This window comes from Myotis yumanensis, unplaced genomic scaffold (assembly GCF_028538775.1).
Source record: "Myotis yumanensis isolate MYYU_CA2020_CCGP unplaced genomic scaffold, mMyoYum1.0.hap1 SCAF_9, whole genome shotgun sequence".
In the NCBI taxonomy this organism is placed as follows: Eukaryota; Metazoa; Chordata; class Mammalia; order Chiroptera; family Vespertilionidae; genus Myotis; species Myotis yumanensis.
In genome coordinates, this window is record NW_027223760.1 from 12,593,856 (window position 1) to 12,616,541 (window position 22,686).

Consider the following 22,686-nt stretch of genomic DNA (forward strand, 5'->3'; position numbering starts at 1 on the left):
GCCAGCAGGGCAGTAGTTAGGCATCAATTGGGCTGGCAGGGGAGCGGTTAGGGAGCAATCAGGCTGGCAGGCGGAAGCACTTAGAGGCAATCAGGCAGGCAGGCAGGCGAGTGGTTATGAGCCACTGGTACTGGATGGAGAGAGGGATGTCCGACATCCCTTGAGGTGTCCCAGATTGGAGAGGGTGCATGCCGGGCTGAGGGACACGACCACCCCCCATGCACGAATTTCACACACCGGGATGCTTTATTAATAAGCCATAATCAATCATCCTTAAGTTGGCGTTCATTTTGATATTTTAGGTAGAACTTTCCCCTCCTGTGTCCTCAGCTGACTCTGAGTCAATGTTTGTTAAAGAAGGGGAGGATGTACTCCGCTTCCTAGGGTAAGAAGAAAAAGAAGAAGGTCAAGGTTTTGACTCTTGAAAGGAACAATTAAACTATTCATTATTTCCTCATTTTACATAAGAATTCTGAGTGTTCCCAATTATTTACTTTTTTAGGAAGACCTCCTGCTCCTCTGACTTTGGTGTGTTTTTCTTTCTTCCATAAATATTTTTTAGCCAAAGAAGCCGCTTTCTCCAAAACCCACGTTCCTAGAAAACAGATCGGGAGACATGAACTCTACATTTGCCCTGCTTTGTCCCGCCACAGTACTTTGTCCTCCTCAAATTTACCTCGATGTCAATATCTGATGATGCCTTTGATGTCTTGAACTTGGAGAAAAAGCTGCTTGGAGGAAAATACATACCAACAGTTAGTGATTCGTGCCATTCTCCATGACTCTCGCACATATAGTTCTGGTCTTATTCGGACTATTTGGATACCTGGGTCCATATTCCTGAGCAAAATCACCACAGACCTGGGACCTTGAAAATGATTCCTTGCGTGCTGGGCTTCCAATTCTCTGTGCAGTTTAAAATGGCCCTGCAATGTCTCTGGGAGACCTATGTATGTGGCTTGGCATGGGGTATAGGCAGGATTTTCAGTGTTGCTTACTGCATTTTTAAGCATGTGCAGTGTGGACAAAAGGGGCCACATGCCAACCTGAAAAGCTCAGGGGAGGCCTGCATGGCAGTCTTGCAGACTCAGAGACCTAAAGTAACCACAAAAGATGGTCTGAAAATTCAATATTTAACTGCAAACAGGTTATAGTGGGTTGTCATGTCCTAGGCCAGAATTTTCCCTGACAAAGATCAACTTAGATCTTTACTGAGCCCATTTGTCTTTTTACCTCTAAGATAACATATCTGTGAAATGTCTGGGTAATTTGTAAATTCCTCTTTTTTCTGGACCTTCAGGGTGCAACAAATATCACCAGGACATTTCCTCATTGTTATGTTGTCAAGTTAATTGTCAACTGTTAATGATGTGGAACTATCCTGTGTCCATCTATGTAAAAGCAGCACATGTCCACCATTTCAGTTTTTATCCTATCCCAGAGGTTTTCCTGCTTTGCTTTATCCCACCTCTTTAATCTATCACCAATGGATTTCATGTAATCCACCTACATCCCTTTCCTTTGATTGCAATGCATAAATACAGATGTAACCTGCCATTCTTTGGAGCATTATCTCAATTCCTAGAGGTTCTGATTCCCAGCATGTCGACAGTTTGGCTCAAATAAACTCACAAAAATTCTTTACAATGTTTTTTTTATGTTAACAGCAGCAAAAATTCAGCACTCTTTGGGGTCACCAACCTGCACCCAATCCTGACCCAGCCTCTCTCTCTCTGGCCTGAGCACGTCTACCAACTCTACCACTGTAATGACAGAATTGCACACATTGCTCCTATAAAGTGACATCCTTGAGATGCTTGGTGGTTTTCAGATATGCATACCCTTGATGACCCGTGTACTTTCACGAGTGTCCTTAAAGTGAACACAAAGGTTTAAATCTCTTGACTTCCATGATTTTGTGAGGTTTTCTGACTCAAGTGAATAATAAACCATTTTCAGAGGTCACCTCTGGCCGCTTACAGAAAGAGGAAGGTCCTTTCCTTATAAAATTCTACTTTAAAAATCTCCAGACCCATATTTACCTTGAGCTTCGTCTTTTTTGTAACTTCCTCCGAAAAATCTATTTTGGAAGAAAACAGCATCGTGATTATTCATACAATGACCACTCTTTCTAAAACTTTATTCCTTCTCTTTTAAGTGAGATGGTAACTTTTTGAGGACAGACTCTGCCTAGTCCTTTTACTCTTCCATAGTCCTATCTTAGGACCTTGCATGCAGCTGGCAATGCATTTTCTTGGCTGTTTCAGATAACATTCAGCAGATAATTCCCAATAAAAACTCTTAGAAGTAGCAAAGAAAATGAAAGTATCTACCCGAAACCTACACAGCAGCTCTGTTTTCTGTTACTATTTATCATTGTCGAGGAGGTCCTAATCAATGTAATAGGAAAAATGAAGTACTGGGAAGAAAGAGACAAAACCTATTTGCACATGAGATGATGCACAACCTAAAAAGCCCAAAAGCATAGATTAAAATTTTTTTGGCAGTAATATGACAACTCAGTAAGAAGGCTAAATCAAGACATGCAAATTTCAATAGCTTTCCTACATACCACAAATAATTAATAAAAAATGAAATAGGGGAGAAACCAAGATGGCGGCATAGGTAAACACCGGAAATTGCTGCCTCCCACAACAACTTCAAAAATACAATGAAAAGACAAAACAGACATCATCCAGAACTACAGGAAGGCTGGCTGAGTGGAAATTCTACAACTAGAAGGAGAGAGAAAAGCACACTGAGAGTCAGAGGAGCTGCGAAAGTAAAGTGCAGAGGTACGGAGGCTCTAGCGCACGGAAAGGTGCTGGTACCTGAGGACGTGGCTTTCTTTTTGAATCGGGAGAGAGTCTCCAGCTCCCAACTGCTCTGAACTGCAGTTCGGGGAAGTCTCTGGGGACCCAGGACTCATACCGGGAGAAACTGGACTGTCTGGCAGCGGACAAAACTCGGAAGTTGAGGGCGGCTTTCCCTCAGAGTTGCTTGCAGCAATTACTGGGACACTGAGATTCGGGGCTTCTTAGGGCAGGGCTGAGGATCAGCCATAGCTGCTTGCTCTGCCCTGTTGATTCCCTGATATCCAGCCGCACCCAGGATGAGGCAGAGGATTTGCATATGAATATCCTGGCCCTTTGCAATCTGAAAATTACCCAACAATTTGCAGCTGGGCCAGACAGACCCAGCACTTGCAAGAGAAGGCCCAAGGCCCCACAGCAGCTTGCATTGCTTCACAGCTGGGCCTCATCTGGGCACCTCCAAACCCCCCCCAAAAAGAAGGGGAATCTGCAGATCTCTTTGTAGCTCCTGCTGGGTAGCCTCAGGCAGAGGCTAAATTAGCACCTCCTTAGATCCAAGAGCCAGTGTACCCAGTGGTCAGAGTGGGACCATCCAGATTACAACTCCTCAGATCCATAAGGGTCACACTCAGGGGGCAGACTCAGTGATCACCAAAGCCCCAAGGAAGCAAGTCTTGCCCCAGAAGGGTGTCTTCAGCACAGAAGTTCTCCCACTGCAGACACAGCTGATTCTCACAGCCAATTGGTCTGGAAGTCAATTCCTCCCAGTGATAACTACAACAATCGAGGCTTAACTACAACAAGACTGTGCACAAAGCCCACAAGGGGGTGCACCAAGAATATCCACCTCAGGTAATTGGGGAGACTAAGCCACTGGGCCCTATAGGACATCTAGCACAGAAGGCCACTCTATCCACACAGGGAAGCAGCCAAAATGTGGAGACAAAGAAACATGACAGAAATGGAGGAAAGCAAACTATTGGATTTAGAGTTCAAAATCACACTTTTAAGGTTTTTCAAGAACTTTCTAGAAACCGTCGACAAATTTAGTAAGACAGAAGAGACCACCAATAAATGTAGTGAGATCCTTAAGAAATCTAGTGAGAACATCGAGGGTATGAAAAAGGACCAACTAGAAATTAAGCATACACTCACTGAAATAAAGGATATTATGCAGAGTTCCAACAGCAGACTAGAGGATCGCAAGAATCAAGCCAATGATTTGAAATACGAAGAAGCAAAAAACACCCAATCAGAAAAGCAAAACTAAAAGAAATCCAAAATTATGAAGATAGTGTAAGGAGCCTCTGGGACCCCTTCAAGCATACCAACATCGGAATTATAAGGGTGCCAGAAGAAGAGAGAGAGCAAGATATTGAAAACCTATTTGAAGAAATGATGACAGAAAACGTCCCCTATCTGGTGAAAGGAATAGACTTCCAAGTCCAGGAAGTGCAGAGAACCTCAAACAAATGGAATCCAAAGGGGACCACATCAAGACACATCATAATTAAAATACCAAGAGCAAAAGACAAAGAGAAAATCTTAAAAGCAGCAAGAGAAAAAATGTCAGTTACCTACAAGGGAGTACCCATATGACTTTCAGCTGATATCTCAACAGAAACTATGCAGGCCAGAAGAGAGTGGCAAGAAATATTCAAAGTGATGAATGCCAAGAATCTACAACCAAGATTACTTTATCCAGCAAAGCTATCATTCAAAATTGAAGGTCAGATAAAGAGCTTCACAGATAAGGAAAAGCTAAAGGAGTTCATCACCCCCAAACCAGTATTATATGAAATGCTGAAAGGTATCCTTTAAGAAGAGGAAGAAAAAGAAAAAGGTAAAGATACAAATTATGAACAACAAATACACATCTATCAACAAGTGAATCTAAAAATCAAGTAAATAAATAATCTGATGAACAGAATGAACTGGTGATTATAATAGAATCAGGGGCATAGAAAGGGCGTGGACTAACTGTTCTTGTGGAGGGAAATGGAGGGGATGTGAGAAGAAACAGGACAAAAATCATGCACCTATGGATGAGGTCAGTGGGGGTGGGGGGCAAAGGACAGGGTTGGAACTGGGTGGAGGGGAGCTATAGGGGGAGAAAAGAGAAACAACTGTAATAATCTGAACAATGAAGATTTGAGTATTTAAAAAAATTAAAAATCCCATAAAAAAATGAAAGACCATTTACAGTATCAATAAAATCTATAAAGAAACAAACTTAACAAAAAATGTTAAGACCCATTAAAACTCTTCTAAAAGACTTTAGAATGAATACACAAGTGAAGTACTATGTTCCTCCAAGGTAGTAAAGATGCCAATTCTCCTTAAATTAACCTACAAGTGCAATGTAATCCTATTCAAGTTCCAAGATGATTTTTAAACATAAACCGACCAACTGACATTTGGTAGAGAAAATATGCAATGAAATGTATGAAAAAGATCAAAAAGGAGGAGTTTAGCTTCCAAAAAGGAGTTTAAAAAGGAACTGGAATTATATAGTGACAATTATATCCTCTAGCCAGTTTTGCTCAGAGGATAGAGCGTTGGCCTGAAAACTGAAGATTCCTGGGTTCCAATCTGGTCAAGGGCACATACCCGGGTGGCAGACTCCATCCCTGGCAGGGGATGTGCAAGAGGCAGCTGATCAATGATTCTCTCATCATTGATGTTTCTATCTTTCTCTCCCTCTCCCCTCCTCTCTGAAATCAATCAAAATATATGTATAGTGATACTGCTACTGGTACAAAAAAAGATAACTGGGTCAACAGAATAGAGTCCACAGATTTCAGGTCAGTAAAGAAAGAATGAGATCTTCAATAAAACATTTTAAGACAATCGGATCTTCATGTAGGGGAGTAACAGTCAACCACAAGAAAAGCAAATAAAACCAATGATAGTTTTTTTTAATTTGAGAAAAAAAAACAAATATTACAAAAAGGACTAGAAGAAAATATCAGACTACTTTCATACTGTGAGGTGACAAAGACCTCGCTAATAAAATCCACACCCTATAAACCAAGAGAAGATGGACAGATAGGGTGACAGATGTCTACACACAGCATACTCTTCACAGCCCTTGCCCTCTTCCACCCTAGATTGTCTTCTTCCTGTTGATTTATGGAACTCTTTTTACATTAAGTAACTTAATCCTTAGTGGCTTTCACTGAATTTCAATGTTTCAAATATTCCCCAGTGCTCTTTTTTGTTGTTGTTAATCCTCACCTAAGAATATTTTTTCCATTGTTTTTCAGAGAGTGTGGGAGGGAGGGGGCAGGAGGGAAAGAAGAGAGAGAAATAGGAATGTGACAGAGGCACATCAACTGGTTGCTTCCTGCATGGCAGGTGCCCTGCTACCCAGGTACCCGCCCTTGTCCTGGAATCAACCTGGGACCCTTCGGTGCTTGCACTGATGCTCTAACTACTGAGAAACAGCGGCTATGGCCCCAGTGTTTTTGTCTTTAAGGACACAGAACAGTGGAGTAGGAAGCACGGACTTCGCAGTCAGGCAGAACAGGGTCCTGCTTTTGCCTTTGCCACTGGGAGCTTAAGTCCATCTCCATCTATGGGAGAAGGTGGTACTATTTTCCTCACAGGATTGTGGGGATTGAATCACTCATGTATATGGAAACATCTTCATCCTGTGCTTGGCATCAACCAGTGCTAAGTTTGCTAATGGTGTCACAGACAAGGTGGTCAAATCTATCAAAGTTTCTGCCTGTGGTATCAGGCTCAAAAAGCTGTTTCCCACCACCAGATTATAAATATATTGCTTCTGTTTACTTCTAGTATTTATACAGGTTCTATATTTTTTTACATTTTGTAAATATGTTTGTTTAAGATGAGAATATAAATCTGCTATTATTTTCCCTCTCAAATAATTAGGTGGCTTTTCTATTCCCATTTTTCATTTTCTTCCACAGATTAGAATATTAAAATGTGACATTTCAAAAGTCTTAGGAACATATAGGTCTGAAGCCACTTGGTCTTTACACATCTCTGCTCTGCTCCATGATGTGTTCACCCAGGTATTTCTCTCTTGGGGAGGCACATTTTTAAAAATTGTTTACCATATTTTTAAGTTCTCAGGGGATGGAACTGCCTTACTATTACCTCAAAGAAAAATAGTGACACAGCTCACAAAAAAACTAGGAACAGCATGGCTGGAAGACTCTGGGAAAGCTTCATGAAGAAAGATGAACCTGAGCTGGCTTTTGAGATATTCACCAGACTTCCCCAGGGAGAGCACAATAAGGGAATTTTAGATGGGCAAAGGCATTTTAAAAAGTGGGAATGGGGCTGGTGTGGCTAGGTTATGGTGTGGGGTGCCTTTGGCTGGAATGGAGGGCTGTCATGACTGTTGAAAGGGTAAAGAAAATATGTTGGATTTATGGGGTAGAGTCAAGATCATCAGCTTACAAAATCGTTCTTTTAATGTCAGCAATCTGCCTATAGGGAAAAGTACACCATTATGTAATTGAACAAAAGGGACACAGACAAGCTCTAGGAACAGGTGACTCTAACATGACATGCTTTAGAGAAGCCTGATGCAGGATTTAGGTTGCAGTGTTTTAACTGAACCTACGAACACCATGCCTTACACACTGGAGAAGAAAGCTGCTAAGTATACCTTAAGAATTGACAAGATCACACTTTTATCATTATGCCATGTCCCATCTGCTAGGGTGACATAGCTCCATGAGGTTGGAGATTCTATATCTCTCCTCATTTTATCCAACAAAGTAAGAAATCAGGAAGAGAGTAATAGGTGAGTACATCAACTCAACCTCGTACATTTTGAGTTGAAGAAATTTTGCTATCATATCAAATCAGGCCTATAAAACTTAAGTTTCAAAATAGTCTAGTGGCTGGTATGGCTCAGTTGATAGACCATTAGCCTGTGGACTGAAAGGTCCCAGGTTCAATTCCAGTAAAGGGCACATGCCTGTGTTGCGGGCTTGCTCAAAATAAGGGCCTTGCAGGAGGCAGCCCATCATTGATGTTTCTATCTCTCTCTTCCTCTCCCATCCTCTCTGAAATCAATAAAAATATATATTTTTGCCGAAACCGGTTTGGCTCAGTGGATAGAGCGTCGGCCTGCGGACCGAAAGGTCCCAGGTTGGATTCCGGTCAAGGGCATGTACCTGGGTTGCGGGCACATCCCCAGTAGGAGATGTGCAGGAGGCAGCTGATCGATGTTTCTCTCTCATTGATGTTTCTAACTCTCTATCTCTCTCCCTTCCTCTCTGTAAAAAATCAATAAAATATATTTTAAAAAAATAAAATAAAAATATATATTTTTAAAATGGTCTAATGGCTTGTTATCTTGATTTCATTTTCAGAGATTTCAAGGAGTGGGCTTCCTTTAGACATCCCAAGAATATAATTTGTAATAAAAAAAAGAATAAAGCATATCTCAGTGCTCATGACTAAAGAAGAACATCAAGTAGGAGTAGACAGGACAGTGGCTTTGATTTTCAGGTTGTGGGTTCTGAACCTCCTCAAAGATGGACTATATATTGGAAATCTGAATTAACTGTTGTCTTACCACAAGGAGACAGAAAACTACAAAATAAAACGTTGTTACTGCAATCACAGGTGATGCAATGATGATTTCCTTCTTATATCTTGGCACTTCTTGCCTGAGCTAGAAGGAGGAGGAGGAAGAGGAAGACGAGGGAGAGGAAGAGGGGTCGGTGGAAAGGGAGGGGAAGAAGAGGAGGTGGAGGATGAGGAGGAGGAGGAGAATGAGGGGGAGGAGAATAAGAAGAACAAGAACACCAACAACAACATTAAAAAAAACCCACAAAGATACAGAAAGCATAAAAACTAACTATTCTCTAGCCTATTCTAATGAATTGCTAGCTATTCTTAACTACTACTCTAAAACCCCACCTTTCCACATGGTTCTTAAGCAATATACCAAATCTTATAGGTTTTTAAAGAACATGCCACATCTGATGTGTTATGTAATCTGATCATTAGCATGTTCTTGTACAATTTGTTTATTTTAGAATTTAGGTCCTCTTCTCATGTACCCTAGGAACAGTGGCACAGATCTCTAAATGAGCAAAGTGGAAGATCACTGTCTAAGCCAAAGTCACATGATCAAGACAGGACTGAGAGGAGGTGCTCCTGGTCTTCCTACCTGAGTACTTTCATGGCATGTCCTAAATCAGTGATGGCGAACCTTTTGAGCTCGGCGAGTCAGCATTTTGAAAAACCCTAACTTAACTCTGGTGCCATATCACATATAGAAATTTTTTGATATTTGCAACCATAGAAAAACAAAGATTTATATTTTTGATATGTATTTTATATATTTAAATGCCATTTAACAAAGAAAAATCAACCAGAAAAATGAGTTTGTGTGTCACCTGTGACAGGTGTGTCATAGGTTCTCCATCACTGTCCTAAACTGACTACAAGTCCAGGTCAGGTGTTTCAGGACCTGTCCTTACCTCATTAGACACCCTCTCTTCCTGCTTCCCGAGGGTTTGCATCCTCTCATCTTTCCATTGTTTCTCATTCCACTCTGCGTTGGATATCTTTACTTCCTGCTGCTCAGTGAGCAGTCTCATCAGAAGGCCTATTCCAGAAAAGAGTTTCCTCGGTTAATTTTTGAAACTTGAATGGTTAAGTTCAGGTTTAAGAGAAGGATTTCATCTGTTGTTTTTCAAATGATTCAGGGACATATCTGCATCATATACATTTGAAAGAGGCAGTTTAATGAATGGTAATAAAGTTGATTCTATATCTTCTAGATTTCCCTCCAAGAAATAAGGCAATTGGTAATTTAGTGCACTATTAACATCACTTTTATCATTAAAGTCTAGCTGCTCACTCATAATGGATGCGGAAGTGTCGCCTTTTTTGACTGAGGATGCCCTCTCTGGCTCAATGGTCAGCTCAGTGCTGGAGTCCTGCCGGGCCTGTAATGTGTTCATTAGCGGTCCTTTTATTATGAGTTCTTCATCTGTCAAAAAAGAAGAAATCGAATTTGATATTGAAAGACTCACGGGATAGTTATTTGTCAGCCCACAGCCATACATCCAAGTCCAATATATAGGGAATCAGCAAGTATCTGAGTGCCGTTTGGAGAAGAGAAATATAAACCCCAACTTACATCTATGATTGTCCACAAAACAAAAGGAGAAACTGTCTCTTTTTTTAAAGTGGTTAATTACTTAGAACATTCCATAGCATGACATATGGTGACTATATTTAGGATTATTCCATTGGTCCCCAAGGGCCAACTGCCGGTTACTGGAGGAAAGCCAGGGCTGGAAGACCCACTCAGTTAGACGCTCTGCAGATCTACTGTGAGCTCCTCACTTTCACGCACCCATCCTGTCCTGCTTCAGATGCAGAGGGGGCCTGAGCCTTCCTCTCTCCGCTCTTCAGAATGCTTGTGTTCTTGCTACCATCACAGATGACCACGATTAACACCCACGGCTAACACGTCCTCATCTGGACACACCCTTCTCCACTAACCCACCGATTCATCACTTGGGCCCTGCCTTCACATATGCCAGCCCCATAACAGACGGCTCTATACAGAAAAAAAAAGTCTACCCTCACTCTGTGCTTAAGATATAGGCAGGCATCTAGGATGTACATTAAGAGACTTGCCAGGTTGTGTACCACTGTGGAATGTTCAATAAATCTATGGAATAATATTTGGGGTTCTAAAATACATAAGGGAAAAATAACTTTTGTCAGATGCCTACTTTGTGATCATTTCATGTCATTTCTTATATTTTCAGCTGTACTTGGGGAACCATCCAAAGATTCTGACTGTGTGAAGGTCAAGTGCACCATTGTGCAGCTGGTACACAAGAATTTTCAGAAGAATTAAAAGTATTGCTGGTTGTGATAAGGGTGAGAGAAGGAGGTAACGTCCTGGGAAAGAGCATGGGCTTGTGGAGAGCCCCAAACTGGGAGCTGGAGACCTGGGCACGAGGTGACAGCTGTCAGCCCTTTCTGGTCTTGTTTTCACTCACCTTAAAAGGAGATGAAAATGCCTGTTCTGCCCACTGTTGGGGCAGAAGGGAGTAATATCATTGGTCAAAACATTGTTTTCAAAATAAGCAACACTGACTCTATATCAGTAGCACAGATCACTGATAGAAACTTGTATTTAAGCTCTCTGGGCATGAAAACACATTTGGGAAGTTATCAAGTAGCTGCCAATAAACCTAACGTGTGGAAAAATACTTAAAAGCACACGACTGTTTGGTGGATAGAACACCTTGTGCTTCAGAGCAAGTTCAGAGGTGCATAGTCTTTAAAGAAAGAGCCCTCCCATGCCATAGAAGGGCTGGGTAGCAGCTTCTGGTGATGGATCCAAAAACTCTCAGGTTCCAAATAAAACTTACATAAAACAGCATCATTTGTACTCTTTTCATAAACTTGCAAAACAAACAAAATAAAAATGTATCTTCATCTGTCTACACTGCAAAGGGCAATTGAAACCTAATGCATACAAAAGAGTTTACAAACTGTGACACTCTAATGAACAAGTTCTCATTTGGAAGCAAAGCACCCAGCAGAGAGCACAACACACACGATGTAGCCATTAATGGTAATACCCTTCCCTTCATCTGACTTTTAGCAAAGAGAAGTTCTTAAAATTTTAGAGTTGAACTCTGAGTAATTGAATAAGAATAATACAGTTACTTTATTTGCCTAAAAATGTATCGTCATTGATTACAAATAAAAAATGAAAACAAAATAAAAATTAAAAAGTTTATCATCAGGCAATTGAGACTCACCACAAGGTGTGTCGGTCACACATTCGATCTCACAATTCAGTTTGACTGTCTTTGCAACAGCCTCAATATGATTTTTAAATTGGCAGAGGCAGCAGGCCAAATGGTTAGGTAAGATACTATAAATGGAAACATACAGAATTATATTAGTGACAAAGGAGTTACTTGGAAAACAGTTGTTTTTTAAAACTTAAACATGCACCTACTGTATGACATAGCCATTCCACTTTCAGGCACTTATCAAGAGAAATTGAAGTATATTTCCATAAACAGACTTGTACATAAATATTCACAATAGCTTTATTGGTAATAGTCAAAAATTGGAACAAGTCAAATAGCCATCAATGTTGAAAAATACGGATATATCCATTTTTAATGGAATACTATTCAGCAATAAAAGGACATGAATTATTGATAGGCAAAACAACATAGACTAAACCTATATAATAAAAGACTAATATGCAAATCGACCAAACTGCAGAACGACCAGTTGCTATGATGTGCACTGACCACCAGGGGGTAGATGCTCAATACAGGAGCTGCCCCTTGGTGATCAGTGCACTCCCACAGAGAGAATGCCTCTCAGCCAGAAGCTGGGCTCATGGCTGGTGAACACAGCGGTGGTGGTGGTGGTGGTGGTGGCGGGAGCCACTCCTGCCTCCACAGCAATGCTAAGGATGTTCAAGTGCTAGCTTAGGCCCACTACCTATAGGGAGCTGTCACTGGGCATCCACCAGGATCTGGGCTGAGAGATACTCCCCCGCCCCCCTGCCCCCATTGCACGATTTTCATGCACTGAGCCTCTAGTCTTAAAATAATCAGCTGAATAAAGGAGGCCAGTTAGAAAAGAGTAGATACTATACGATTTCATTTATATAAAATTCTAGAAAATGCAAACTAACCTATAGTAACACAAAGCAGATCAGTGTTTGCACAGGAATTGGGGAGGGCAAGGAGGAGTGGGAAGGAAGAATTATAAAAGGGACATGATACAGCTTTTTGAGGTTATAGACAGTTTGATTTAATGATGGCTTTGTGGTGTGCAGGAGGCAACCAATCAACCAATTGATATGTCTCCCTCACATTGATCTCTCTCTCTCTCTCTCGCTCTCTCTCTCTCTCTCTCTCTCTCCCTTTTATCCCTTCCACCCTTCCACCCTCACTAAAAATCGATAGGAAAAATATCTCCTGGTTAGTATTACAAAAAGACAAAAAAAAAAAAACACAAAAAAACACTCCAGCCTGCCGGTGTAGTTTAGAGACTGAGAATTGACGTACGAACCAAGAGGTCACAGTTGGATTCCGGGTCAGGGCACAGGCCTGGATGCAGGCTCAATCCCCACTAGGTTACATGCAGGAAGCAGCTGATCAATGATTCTCTCATCATTGAGGTTTCTCTCTCTCTCTCTCTCTCTCTCTCTCTCTCTCTCTCTCTCTCTCTCTTTCTTTCTCTCCCCCCTCCCTCTGCCTCTCCCTCTCTAAATAAAAATATATATTTTTTAAAAACTTCTGGTCTTCAGTGATAAGTTTAATAGAAGGCACAACCTTGGAAAAGATATTTAGTAAACACATATCTTACAGAAAGGACTTGATATAAAACACTCTTAACACTTAATAATAAGATAAATATCAAATTAAAATGGATTTGAACAGACACTCCATTGAAAAATGTATTTTTCACATAGACATTCCACACATCAGCTATTAGAAAATGCAAGTTAGAATCACACTGCAATACAAATGCATTCCTACTAGAAAGGCTAATTTAAAAAATCAAACAGAAATATAAAGGTCAGGTGAAACTGTGGAGCAATTGCAACTCTCATCTACTGCTGGCGGGAAGGCGAGATGGAACAACCACGTTAGAACACAGTTAGGCAGTTTCTTTACTAGTTAGATATGCACTCAGCATATAATGCAGCAGCCCCCCCCTTAGGTATCTTACTCCAAAGCAATGAAAATGTATGTTCACACAAAGACCTGCATGTGAGTATTTTTAGCATCTCTATTCATAATAGCCAAAAAACTAGAAACAGCTCAAATATCCATTACCCGATTACTACAGAAACAAACTAGTATATACACACAATTGGAATACTATGCAGCGATAAAAAAAGAAATGTACTACTGATAGATGCAACAACTAAGATGGATCTCAAAAGGATCATGCTACATGAAAGAAGCCACACACAAAAAGCTACACTACATACAGCATGTCAAACTCACAGCCCACGGCCACATGCCTCATTTATTTGGATCGTGTTAGCTTTTGAGTTTGACACACTTGCTCTACATGATTTCATTTATAAGACACTCTGTAAAAGGCAGGACTATAACAATAAAAAATCAGACCTGTACTTGACAGGGGCTGGAGGTGGGAGGAGGAACTGACTGCAGATTAATATGAGGGGACCCTAGCCAGCTTGGCTCAGTGGATAGAGCATCAGCCTGTGGACTGAAGGATCCCAGGTTCGATTCCGGCCAAGGGCACATGTCAGGGTTGCGGGCTCATTCCCCAGTAAGGGGTGTGCAGGAGGCAGCCAATCAATGATTCTCTCTCATCATTGATGTTTCTATCTCTCTCTCCTTCTCCCTTCCCCGCTGAAATCAATAAAGAAATACATTTAAAAAAAAAGGAGAAATATGAGGGGCCCTGTGGGGATGATAAAAGTGTTCTGGATCTCTAATGTGATGGTGCTACATTTATCAAGACTGCACATTTATCAGAACTCACTAAACTGTACGCTTTAAAAGAGAGAATTATATTAAATACAAATTATACTTAAATAAACCCGACTTAAGAAAATAAAAAAGCAAACCATAAGAACCAAGTGAAAATAAATAGAAGAAAAATCAACTTGCCGAAACCCGTTTGGCTCAGTGGATGGAGCCTGCGGACTGAAAGGTCCCAGGTTCGATTCCGGTCAAGGGCATGTACCTGAGTTGAGGGCACATCCCCGGTAAGGGATGTGCAGGAGGCAGCTGATCGATGTTTCTCTCTCATCGATGTTTCTAACTCTCTATCTCTCTCTCCCTTCCTCTCTGTAAAAAATCAATAAAATATATTTAAAAAACAAAAAGAAAAATCAACTTACAGTTTTTCTAATTCAGGAGCTGTCATGAGAATGTTATCAAGTGTTGTCAATGTCACTTGTGTTCTTCCCATGTCTCTGAAGGAGAAGGACCAAACATGCATGATATGAACCCAAAGACAAAAATTTTATTCTTGAAAAAGACACTTAACAACATCTGTTGACCTAAATTCTGGCTTCTCTGTCAAGCCAGCTCCATAATTCAAGGTGCTTTAGTTTATTTTCCATACATAATCATTTTAGAGAGCTCTTCTTGAAGAAATTTAAATGTATTGCATCATCAGATTAATGTATTTTCATCATCAAACTAATGACTTTGGTGAACAGTACAATGTGTTATTTTGTTTTTGTGTTACCATCATCCTACTTCTCATTCTCTGTTCCAACCACTATTTGATCACTTTTTTAAAAAAGCACAGAATGTATAACTTCTTCCTTTTTTCTTTTTGAGATCCATGGTATTTCTCCATGCATCTACATGTTTCATGGCCGAATGTGTTTTTCAACACTGCTCCCTTTCTCTGCTGGCTGTCTTGCCCTTGTACATTTTTTATCACTTTTCTGTGCCAATAAATCATTTTTGAGAATAACCCAGTTAAAATTTAAATTATGAGTTTTTTTGTCAAAATGCAAAATTGTTCTTCTTTGACAAAAGTAAGAACAGAAATCATCTCATGAGCCATGAAATTGTTGCAATACTTACAAATATTTCAATGCTGGCAAATTAAAAAGATATGGATCTTGAACAGTCATCAGAGGATTTTCATGTAGAATTCTGGAAAATGCAATAGAATTAAAATTGTCTGCATTTTTAATAACTGCTATGAAAGTTTATATTCATTTTGTTGGTTCAAAACGTGAAGGTTAAAAAAATCATTTTTCGTCTATTCCCAGAGATCACCCTTAGAATCTGTAAAGCATTCTCTTTTGTTGTTGTTAATCTCACCTGAAGATATTTTTTCCACTTCTTTTTTTAGAGAGAGTGAGAGAGAGAGACAAAAAAACAACAACAACACATCGATGTGAGAGAGACACATGGGTTGGTTGCCTCCACCACATGACCCAATGAGGGCCAGAAATAGAACCTACAACTCAGCTATGTGCCCTTGACCAGGTATTGAACCCAGAATCCCTTGTTGTATGGGCCAATGCTCCAACCACTGTATAACACAGGCCAGGGCTACAAAGGATTCTTAATTGGGGAACTACCCAAGTCTCTGAATGATAAAGTGCAGAAGAGAAAGTAAAAAATAAAAAAGAAGAAGAAAGAAGTGGATAGCAAAGAAAAATATACTGAAGAACCTTTCAGATTGAAAACCCCATTATTAACTATGCTGAGAGGAAGCTCCTGCTCTACAGAAAATCCATTTCTTTTTTCTTTTTTTCAATATTTCTTTATTCATTTCAGAGAGGAAGGGAGAGAGAGAGAGATAGAAACATCAATGATGAGAGAATCATTGATATGCTGCCTCCTGCACACCGCCTACTGGAGATCAAGCCTGCAACCCAGGCATGTGCCATTGGCCAGTATTTAAACTGGGACCCTTCAGTCCCCAGGGCGGTGCTCTATCCAGTGAGCAAAGCCGGCCAGGGCAAGGAAATACCATTTCCAATGTCCTCATAATTCAAGGTGCTTTTCTATCATCTCCAGAACTTTTTAAAAATCCAGTGTAAACCATCCAGATGAATAGAAAAATAGACCTAATTCCTTGCTTTTGGAGCCACAAATGGGATAGATGTAAGAGGAACTGGTGAAAGCCATGCTCCTATCACATACTCCCATGTGTATTCTTGCATCACAGGCTTCCTTACAATGTATGTAATCACCTATTTACTTGTCAATTTCTTGACTATTAGTGCCTGACATTTACTAGGAATTTAATGGATGCTTGTTTAAAAAATAAATAATATTTTGATTACATATCAATCAAATAAATAAATTTCTTAATTGACACAAACTTTTATTCCCAGTGCTGAAATAAATTTTCCCCTCAATTCAGTATTATCACCCTCCCCCCTCAATTCTTGAAAACAAACAAGCCCATGCCAAAAGTCAGTTCTGGGAAAGCAGAGCATGGCATATGTCAGTTAAACAAGTCTCTTGGACACTTTGTACCTTAGTTTCCTCATTTAAAGAAGAAAAAAAAAACTGAGCTTATACCCAGCCAACCAATCACTGTATGAAGTTTTTACACATAGCTTTTACATGTGTTCATCTTCTATTTCACTTACAACTTGTGTAACAGCTTCATTCCATGCCAGGTCTGAAATGTTCCAAAGTTCACTTTGGTGATTAAATTGCAACCAAGATTTCTATTAAAAAAAGACAAGAGCAAAAGAAGAGAAAAAAATTCTTTCAGATCACTTATCCTTTAGCAGAGATTCTAATTTATATATGATAAAACAACCTCAATACTCCCTCTATATACCAAAATTCTTACTATGGGAGATATTTGCTTATGGTTTATGCTTTCATGTTTATACATGTGGTGCATTAGATAAAAAAAATGCTTCTATTAAACTGATCTATATTTCTCTGAAATAAAGCTACACAACCTCAACACTATTGACATTTGGGGCTAGATAATTCTTTATCATGGGGAACTGTCCTTTGCCTTGAACAATAATTCTGGCCTCTGCCACTAGATGCCATTAGCAAATCTACAGTTCTGACAACTACAACTCTCTTTGGCGATTGCCAAGTGTCACCTGGTGCAAAATCACCCTGGTTGAGAACCACTGCTATAGTATGGTTCATACTGTTTTTAACTTTTTGAGGAAAGTCCATACTGTCTTCCACAGTGGCTACACCAGTCTGCATTCCCACCAGCAGGGGAGGAGGCTTCCTTTTTCTCCACAGTCTCACCAGTACTTATCATTTGTTGATTTGTTGATGATAGCCATTCTGATTGGTCTGAAATGTTATCTCATTATTGTTTTGAGTTGCATCTCTCTGATGATTAGTGACTTTGAACATGTTTTCATATGTCTCTGGGCGTTCTGTATGTCCTCTTTCACAAAGTGTCTATTTAGACCTGTTGCCCATTTTTGTTGGATTATCTATCTTCCTTTTGTTAAGGTGTATGAGTTCTCTGTAAATTTTGGAGATTATACCCTTATTGGAAAAATCATTGGCAAATATGTTCTCCCATGCACTGGGCTTTCTTGTTGTTTTGTTGATGGTTTCTTTTGCTGTGCAGATAGAATGGTTCATTCGGAATGTGACAGAATTCCCACACTAATCTATACTAGAGACAAATGGGATTTTCTACATAAATTTAGTAGTTTTCTAGTAATAAAATTTTAATCTTACTTCAAAATAAATAACAAAAAGGTTTACAATTATGTTTTATGAAATTCCTAAACACGATGAGGTTATATTTATAACTTACATATATTGTAAAAGAGGTAATGAATCAAATGCATTCTTTTCAATAAATTCTATCTTATTACAGGACAAGTCCCTAGAAAAAGTAAAAGAAAAATAGTGTTTAATTACTTATTAGTATCTAATTAGTAGGAATAACTGGTAGAGCTTACAATAATATTGAATACACAGGTTTAGTCTAAACTGAAAACCTTAAGAATTGTGATTTGAACCATCTAGAACCCATTATACTGCCCTCACTCAAAAGTCTCACCATCAGGATCTTCACAAATACAACATACAACTATAGATCTGGATACATTTTGAAGGTATTTATTCCTGAGAGCAGAAGAATTAATTAGAAGACCCTTTGCGGTCTCATCAAATTTAGATTATGAGCTAAAGTTTATATCTTCGTGTACATTTATAAATGTCTAACATTAAAAAAAATAGTCTCACATCTACACACCTCCATGGTTTACTTCTGTGTTTTAGACAAATTCAATACCAGAAGAAATAAATGATGCCTTTTCACATAACTTAAAAGGAAGTGACTGCTCTAAATAATACAGAACTTTGAACTAATACAGAACGTTGAACTAATGATACTTTCTATTATACTAATAGCAATTCATTTCTTATTATACATTGTTTTAATATCCATGTATTTAATGGCTTCAGTTGTACAGTGGTCGGACAACACAACACAACATGGTGCTGGATTTTTATTTGAAAACACCATCCCTTGTCTATAATTCACTGTCTTATTTCCATTGATTCCACTTTAGTCCCTCACTTTTCTCCTCACTTTTCTAACTGTCTTCTGACTGGTGTTTCCATCTATAATCTCGCCTTTGCTAAACCATCCTGCACACAGCCACCAGATTAACACTCCAGAAGTGGTTCTCAAATACCAAGTCAGCATCACTTGGGAACTTATTAAAGATGGAAATTCTCAGTCCGACTGTGGAGCGACTGAATTAGTAACTGAGGGTACAGCTTGGGTTTTAACAAGCCCTCCAAGTGACTCTGTTGTAGGCTAAAGCTTCTCCTCGAGCAATGGTGTGATAACTTGGTACTTGGTATTCAAAACTCCAGAAGATCTGGCTCTAATCTCCTCCTCCGCCTACGTGTACTCTACAGCTACTCAAGGTATATTTTCCCAAGCTCCTTTTGCAAGCTTATTCTACTCAAGATGTCTGTCCATTGATCCCCAAAAGCCCTTCAAGGTCGTGTTCAAACAGCATTGCTCTACTGACATCTTTGCTGATCCAACATAAAGTCTTTTTTCCCTCTGCTGTCACCAAAACCAATTTATATATTCATTTCTTACCAAATTTTAATAGAGTTATTTTTGCATCCTATCTACTCTGAGTACAAACTCCTTAAAGTATGGATTGGGTCTTGCTCATCAGCATTGTCTACTGACATGCAAACAGGTGCAAACTGAAATATTTATCAAATAAACAAATAGCTGGGAAGTAGAGAGAAAAATGATTTTTAAAAGAAATGTAGTTTTATTATTTCATGGCTCCCTCTTGTGTGAGACTGCAGCACATAGTCTTCCATTTATTACTTGTGCTCTGTGGTTTGAGTTGATATGTTTATTTTCCCTATGAGAGCATCAATTATCAGAAGGCTAGGAACCCTGACATAGCTATCTTGTGCCTATAGTTCTAGGTACAGTGCTTGGCATGTTCTGTTTTAGATTGCTTATTGATAGGCATTTTTTAATGGATGGGGATATTTTATGCTAGCATCAAATAGGTAGCTTACAAAGTATTTCACAGTAGAAGTAATGAATGACATAACCTATTGAGCAGTTATTTACTTCATTTTATTTCCTCCAAACTGTATGGAAGGTTTGAAAGCGAGATAGCAAGAAGACCAATATAAAAGTGGATGTCCCTCTGAAGTTTGAAAGATTTAATAATACAAATGACTATTTTTAGTGTCATGTGAGGCTCTTTATACCTACTTGCCTGAAGCCTTCCATATTTGCAGAAAGAATCCATTTGCTAAATAGCATCATTCATTAGCCTAGTAAGGATTAATGACAGACACAGCTCTGGGTGCCATGGACAAAGAATCATAGTTGAGTTTTTATCGTAACCAACATCTCCCTATTTCTAAGTAAATAGGATACTAGGCAAGCATTTCTTCCTTGACAAGGAGGCTGAAGAGATTTTTATTTTGTAATTAGTGAAGTCAAGTCAGGGGCATTTCTGATATATTTACTTAGTGGAGACATTTCTAATACCACTTAACCATCATTTTAAACATTTATTTTTAGTATTGGTATACCAATTCTTGCATTGAAATCCTCAACACCAGTCTGCTCTCTTCATAATATAATATGTTCTTAATAATATTTTTTACATAAGTCATCTGCTAAAACATTTAATTGTAAATGTTAATCTAATTTAGAATCAATTATTAAAAAATTTTGGGTCAATGGCATTCAAATTAATGTAAATGCTTTATAGTTTCTTGTCCTATAGGAGGCAATTTGAGGTTAAGCTAAATTCCTCTCATTTGACTAAATCAACATTTTAAAACCTTTTATGTAAAGGTCAGAAAGTAAATATTTTGGGCTTTGCAGGCCACAAATAGTCTGTCTTGCATATTCTTCTTTGTTTCTTTTCTTTCAAAGTCCTTTAAAAGTGTGAAAATCCTTCTTAACTTATGTGCTGTAAGATCCAAACAATCTGGGGGAGGAAGGAGGTGGCCAGGGAGAGGTAAATGGGGGGGAAAGGATACTTATGTAATACTTTAAAAAATAAAGAATTTAAATTTAAAAAATGTAATGAGCAATCATAGGCTCAATTTAATTCTTGGGCCCTAAACTAAATATAAATATAAGCAGATGGTATATAAACCTTATATAACAAGGCTCATAATGGTGTGTATCATTACTCAGACCTCATCACCACTTTTACTCCATAACTGAAGAGTTTTTCCTATCAATATTTTGTCTAGAGGGCAAAACTGAAACTGAAAATGCATAGGAGATATTAAATGCTAGAGATGAGCTACACAGACTTATGGAATTGTAGAATTTTATTGCTGGAAGAAATTGTAGAAATTTTTTCATTTGAACCCCTTATTTATTTTATAGATAATATAACTAAAATCTCATAAGTAAATACAATTAACTTACAAATACTGGAGGGAAGCCAGGCCTTCAAATGAATCTTTACGTAATTCTCTCAAATTATTTGCACTGAGATTTCTGAAAAATGAAAAGGTTATATCTGGATCAAAATGCAAAATAACTACAATTATTTCCTGCACAGAAATATATATGGGGAAACCCGGGTAATGGTGCCCGCGAAATACCCTAATTCTTATTTAATCGAAGGAAGATAATCTGTGTGTTTTTTTTCAAACCTTTCTTCTCCTGTCCTCTTTTGCAAACAATATAGCATTCTAAAATGGATTCACTTTCTTTACTCAGCTTTCTTTCTTTCCAAAGAACTTACCAATATTTGAAATGATATGTACCTAGTTAATACGTATATATGTGTGTATATATATATACACAATATAGGCCTAGTGCTCAAAGTTCATGAATAGGGTAGGGTCCATATACCTGGCTGGTGATCAGGGCTAATTGGGACCTTCCGGCTGCCTGGCCAGGGCCTCCCTTCCCTGGTTGCTGGCTGCTGGCCAGGGCCTTCCTTCATTTGTTTCGCACCACTCCCTGATGGTCAGCGCACATCTTAGCAAGCCATCGGCCTCCCAGTTGAAATCCCATGGGGACAATATGTATATTAGGCTTTTATATATATAGGTATTCATTTTCATTTTATATACTTGTAAACCCCTTGAAAAATGGAGTAATTTGCCTACTTTGTTCTTGAGCATGTAATTCTGGCACATAAAACAGTTCCTGGCACACAGCAGACGTTCCATAAATACCTTTTCCATGATTTCAGAAAATGACAAACATCATTTTCAGTCTACTACTTTTGTTTAAAACAAATCATCCATTTACTATTACTCATGAGAATAAGCACAGCTTTATAGGCAAGGAACTGTCTTTCTTTTCCTCAACATTTGTGACTATTAATCTTTGGAGACAAGAGCCCTGTGAAAATTTCATAAAACTATGGACCCTTTCCCTAGAAAACTACACTTTCTTGAATACATGCCAAAGTGTGCATATAATTTTCATTTGCTGATTACCACTTCAGGCCAGAGTCGGTGAATAGCATTGTACGGATTGAATTCAGGGGGCCAAACCTGAATGGGAAATAAAATTACATCTCTATTTTCACAAACATCTATCAAAAATTAGCATTGCCCTACCTTGTGAATGTAGGCAACAAGCCATACTGGATTAACAGTATAGTACTTCATTAGGTCTCCAATAAATTCACAGATGTTTTCATATAATATATTTGTTGCAGATATCTCAAAATAACATTTATTCTCATCACTACATTGAAGTTATAATAGTTATCAGGTCAACCACTACAGATTGTGTTACTTATAAGAGGAGCAGATTTGCCATGGCTGGTTTTGCTTAGTGGTTAGAGTGCTGGCCAACAAACCAAAAGGTCATGGGTTCAATTCCCAGTCAAGGGCACATACCTTGGTGGTAGGTTCAATCCCTAGCCCCAAACCAG

General features: G+C 39.0%; 1 protein-coding gene across 5 annotated transcripts in view; it reads right to left on the bottom strand.

Annotated features, from left to right (window-relative positions):
- Positions 1-227: 227 nt before the first annotated feature.
- LOC139016143 (leucine-rich repeat-containing protein 37B-like) overlaps positions 228-22,686 on the bottom strand; it is a 44,168-nt gene continuing 21,709 nt past the window's right edge. The window contains exons 5-15 of one of the 5 annotated variants that reach the window (XM_070423782.1): positions 21,216-21,287; positions 18,081-18,152; positions 16,921-17,001; positions 11,600-11,715; positions 9,670-9,801; positions 9,287-9,414; positions 8,374-8,472; positions 2,043-2,080; positions 677-731; positions 495-595; positions 228-380 (exon numbers count right to left, since the gene is read on the bottom strand). In XM_070423782.1, coding sequence (XP_070279883.1) covers positions 299-380; positions 495-595; positions 677-731; positions 2,043-2,080; positions 8,374-8,472; positions 9,287-9,414; positions 9,670-9,801; positions 11,600-11,715; positions 16,921-16,940 — 771 coding nt within the window. In that variant the 5' untranslated portion in view covers positions 16,941-17,001; positions 18,081-18,152; positions 21,216-21,287 and the 3' untranslated portion in view covers positions 228-298. Of the gene's footprint in view, positions 381-494; positions 596-676; positions 732-2,042; positions 2,081-8,373; positions 8,473-9,286; positions 9,415-9,669; positions 9,802-11,599; positions 11,716-14,691; positions 14,767-15,391; positions 15,458-16,920; positions 17,002-18,080; positions 18,153-21,215; positions 21,288-22,686 lie in introns of those variants that run through there. The other 4 variants (XM_070423779.1, XM_070423778.1, XM_070423781.1 and 1 more) reach the window with 4 other exon arrangements.